Source organism: Limulus polyphemus, unplaced genomic scaffold (genome assembly GCF_000517525.1).
Source record: "Limulus polyphemus unplaced genomic scaffold, Limulus_polyphemus-2.1.2 Scaffold3866, whole genome shotgun sequence".
Lineage (NCBI taxonomy): Eukaryota > Metazoa > Arthropoda > Merostomata > Xiphosura > Limulidae > Limulus > Limulus polyphemus.
Genome location: NW_013669476.1, coordinates 42563 through 46270, shown reverse-complemented (window position 1 = coordinate 46270; position 3708 = coordinate 42563). Strand labels below are relative to the sequence as shown.

The 3708-nt window shown below is 29.9% G+C and overlaps 1 protein-coding gene and 1 long non-coding RNA gene across 2 annotated transcripts in view; one reads left to right on the top strand and one right to left on the bottom strand.

Annotated features, from left to right (window-relative positions):
• LOC106470184 (nesprin-2-like) overlaps positions 1 to 3708 on the bottom strand; it is a 102314-nt gene that overhangs the window by 56682 nt on the left and 41924 nt on the right. Inside the window, exons 14-17 of the mRNA XM_013930718.1 lie at positions 2974 to 3186; positions 2663 to 2767; positions 1160 to 1291; positions 158 to 325 (exon numbers count right to left, since the gene is read on the bottom strand). Coding sequence (XP_013786172.1) covers positions 158 to 325; positions 1160 to 1291; positions 2663 to 2767; positions 2974 to 3186 — 618 coding nt within the window. The remainder of the gene's footprint in view (positions 1 to 157; positions 326 to 1159; positions 1292 to 2662; positions 2768 to 2973; positions 3187 to 3708) is intronic.
• The window catches only part of LOC106470186, a 17987-nt gene continuing 15803 nt past the window's right edge, over positions 1525 to 3708 (top strand). Inside the window, exon 1 of the long non-coding RNA XR_001291477.2 lies at positions 1525 to 1535. This is a non-coding gene — a long non-coding RNA (uncharacterized LOC106470186). The remainder of the gene's footprint in view (positions 1536 to 3708) is intronic.

Below are 3708 nucleotides of genomic sequence, written 5' to 3'. Positions count from 1 at the left end.
TACCAGTAGTGAAAGGTTATGTTGGACTGTTTCATGAAACACAACACCAACAATGAAAGGTTTCACAGAACACCAGCAGGGAAAGGTTATATTGCATTGTTTCAGGAAACATCAGCAGGGAAACATTGATAAAGAAAGTTTTAAGCATGAAGCTCACCTTGTGGTGTTTTAGTTCATCTTGAAGTTCAGTAACAGTTTTGACAAATGTTAGACTTTCAAGTCGTATGTTGCCAAGCTTAACTTGCTGCTCCAGAAAATGTAATTGACGTTTGATTTGTTTAACTAGTTGTCTTCTACATTTGGTCTTTTTAACTTTATGGGTTATCTGTGAAAAAAAAAGGAGGAAAATAATATGCATATTGCACTTTAAACATTCTATAGAACTTTATACAATATTAAATATCTAGAAATATTACAACCATTTTGGTGCAAGTTAAAGACACAGGTTTATAAAATAATACAAAATTTGTCTTTTATGGAATACTTATTTCTTTCCCTCACCTACAGCAACATTTAAATAGTAACTGCGTGAAAATGACAAACATTTAAGTTTTAAGACATTACTGTATCATATATGTTTTATGAGCTGAGTTAGTTATTCGTATTTTCATTTGTATATGAAAAAATGTCAAAGTGAGTTACTGTACTTTGACCCAATGGTAGGGTGAGTCACTTGACAGTCAGAAGAACCAGCAACTGTTATTAATAACTATTAATGAATATTTCATTTCAAGATTACTTTATAAATCTGAAGTATGGTCAACTCTGACTTAACAGCTCAACATACTTCTTACTTATGTTGATAATAACAAAAATGGAAATGACATGAATGATGAAAAACTTAAACAGTCACAGAGCCTCTACAGAAACACTTTAACTATTTACTTAAACACAGTGTTTTGTAGTTATTCTGTTAAGTTAACCCTGGTATGTAAAAAACACTTTAACTATTTACTTAAACACAATGTTTTGTAGTTATTCTGTTAAGTTAACCCTGGTATGTAAGAAACACTTTAACTATTTACTTAAACACAATGTTTTGCAGTTATTCTGTTAAGTTAACCCTGGTATGTAAGAAACAATTTAACTATTTACTTAAACACAATGTTTTGCAGTTATTCTGTTAAGTTAACCCTGGTATGTGATAAAAACATCTTACCTGCACCTGCAGGTTCTGCAGTTCTTCCTTTAGGTTTTCTACCTCTGAAGGTTTACAGGCTCCACTTTCGAGAACCAATTTTTCTAAATTCCTTAACTGATGTTGGTGTAAAGAGTGCTGTGATGCTAGATTCTGTTCAAAATTAAACAATGTTTAAGATTTGTTATCTCTTAAATGGAAAAATAAAAAAAGATAATAAACAACTCATTATTAAACTCAAACAATAAAAAAATAAATTATTTCATATGCAATGTTGCATGGAAAAAGGTAGTTTTCAGAATACTATAAGAATAACTACTTCTCAAATATTTATTTTAATGATAAATAGTGTTTATTTATTCCATTTATCCATTTGATCATTAAAGATGAAGAAAAAGTAATCTATCCTCTGTTATTCACCTCATGTATAACAGAACATCTCTAAACTAGAAGTAACAGTAATTCTGTACTTCAACTAATGTATAACAGAACATCTCTAAACTAGAAGTAACAGTAATTCTGTACTTAAACAAATGTATAACAGAACATCTCTAAACTAGAAGTAATAGTAATTCTGTACTTAAACTAATGTATAACAGAATATCTCTAAACTAGAAGTAATAGTAATTCTGTACTTAAACTAATGTATAACAGAACATCTCTAAACTAGAAGTAACAGTAATTTTGTTCACATAATGTATGACAAAACATCTCTACACTAGAAGTTACAATAATTCTGTTCAGATAATCTGTGAAAGAAAGTCTCAAAACTAGAAGTAACAATAATTCTGTTCACATAATGTATGACAGAACATCTCTACACTAGAAGTTACAATAATTCTGTTCAGATAATGTATGACAGAACATCTCTACACTAGAAGTAACAATAATTCTGTTCATATAATGTATGACAAAAAGTCTCTACATTACAAGTAACAATAATTCTGTTCATATGACGTATGACGGAATATCTCTACACTAGAAGTAACAATAATTTTGTTCAGATAATGTATGACAGAACATCTCTACACTAAAAGTAACAATAATTCTGTTCACATAATGTATGATAGAAAGTCTCTACATTACAAGTAACAATAATTCTGTTCATATGACGTATGGCGAAACATCTCTAAACTAGAACTAACAATAATTCTGTTAATATAATGTATGACAGAAAGTCTCTACACTCGAAGTAACAATAATTCTGTTTACATAATGTATGATAGAAAATCTCTACATTACAAGTAACAATAATTCTGTTCATATTATGTATGGCAAAACATCTCTAAACTAGAACTAACAGTAATTCTGTTCATATAATGTATGACAGAAAATCTCTACACCTGAAGTAACAATAATTCTGTTCATATAATGTATGACAGAAAGTCTCTACACTTGAAGTAACAATAATTCTGTTCATATAATGTATGACAGAAAGTCTCTACACTAGAAGTAACAATAATTCTGTTCATAAAATGTATGACAGAAAGTCTCTACACTAGAAGTAACAATAATAAGTAATACCTCCAAATGATCCGAGAGATCATCACTCCCTTCTTTAAGCTCATCAACATTATGAACATGTTGCTTAGCAGCATCAATAGCTTGGGTTAATGTCTGCATTTCATTCTGTATAAAGAATAAAAACATGAACAAAAGTAAAGCTAAAATATTATATTTTTCAAAACTTTTTTCGAGTTATAGCCATGATACAAAAAACAACATGAACTATTATCTTTAAAACAAGTTATATATTATGAAAAAAATTTTTTCTCATTACAGAAACATGATCACTATCTCCATTTGGTAACAAGAAAATAAAATTCTCAGCATACTTTCAGCGTAGCTACATTCTCTTCTTCCTTTATGGTGGTAGTCAATGAAGCCTGTACAAATGTCTCTACATCCTGGAATCCTTGTTGAACAGAATTTAGAGCACCAATTACTCTAGATAAAGCTTGATCAGAAAGACAGTTACATAGAGGCTGACTTGTCTCTGCTAACTGCAGAATGTACAACTGCAATTCCTGTAGGTCACCATCAATAACCTGATTTGTAGATTCAAATATGCATGTATAAGTATATGAATTTTATATAATTGCACTTTTAAACACTTAACTAAAATACAAAGTGCCTTAGACCTGTGTTAAAATTTGTAAAAACTTCTAAACAGTCACCTGAAGTTCAAGTGTCTCAGAGCTGTGTTAAAATCTGTAAACACTTCTAAACATTCACCTGAAGTATAAGATGTCTCAGGACTGTGTTAAAATCTGTAAACACCTCTAAATAGTAACCTGAAGTACAAAATGTATCAGGGCTGTGTTAAAATATGTAAATACTTCCTGAAGTATCTTATCGATGGAATTGTTTAAAAGGTATGCACCATACTAGCACCTTCTAGCCCAAAATGTGTAACTATTCTATATATTATCTGTAACTAGACAAGGTGAATTCATGTTCTATACATTATCTGTAACTAGACAAGGTGAATTCATGTTCTATACATTATCTGTAACTAGACAAGGTGAATTCATGTTCTAAACATTATCTGTAATTAGACAAGGTGAATT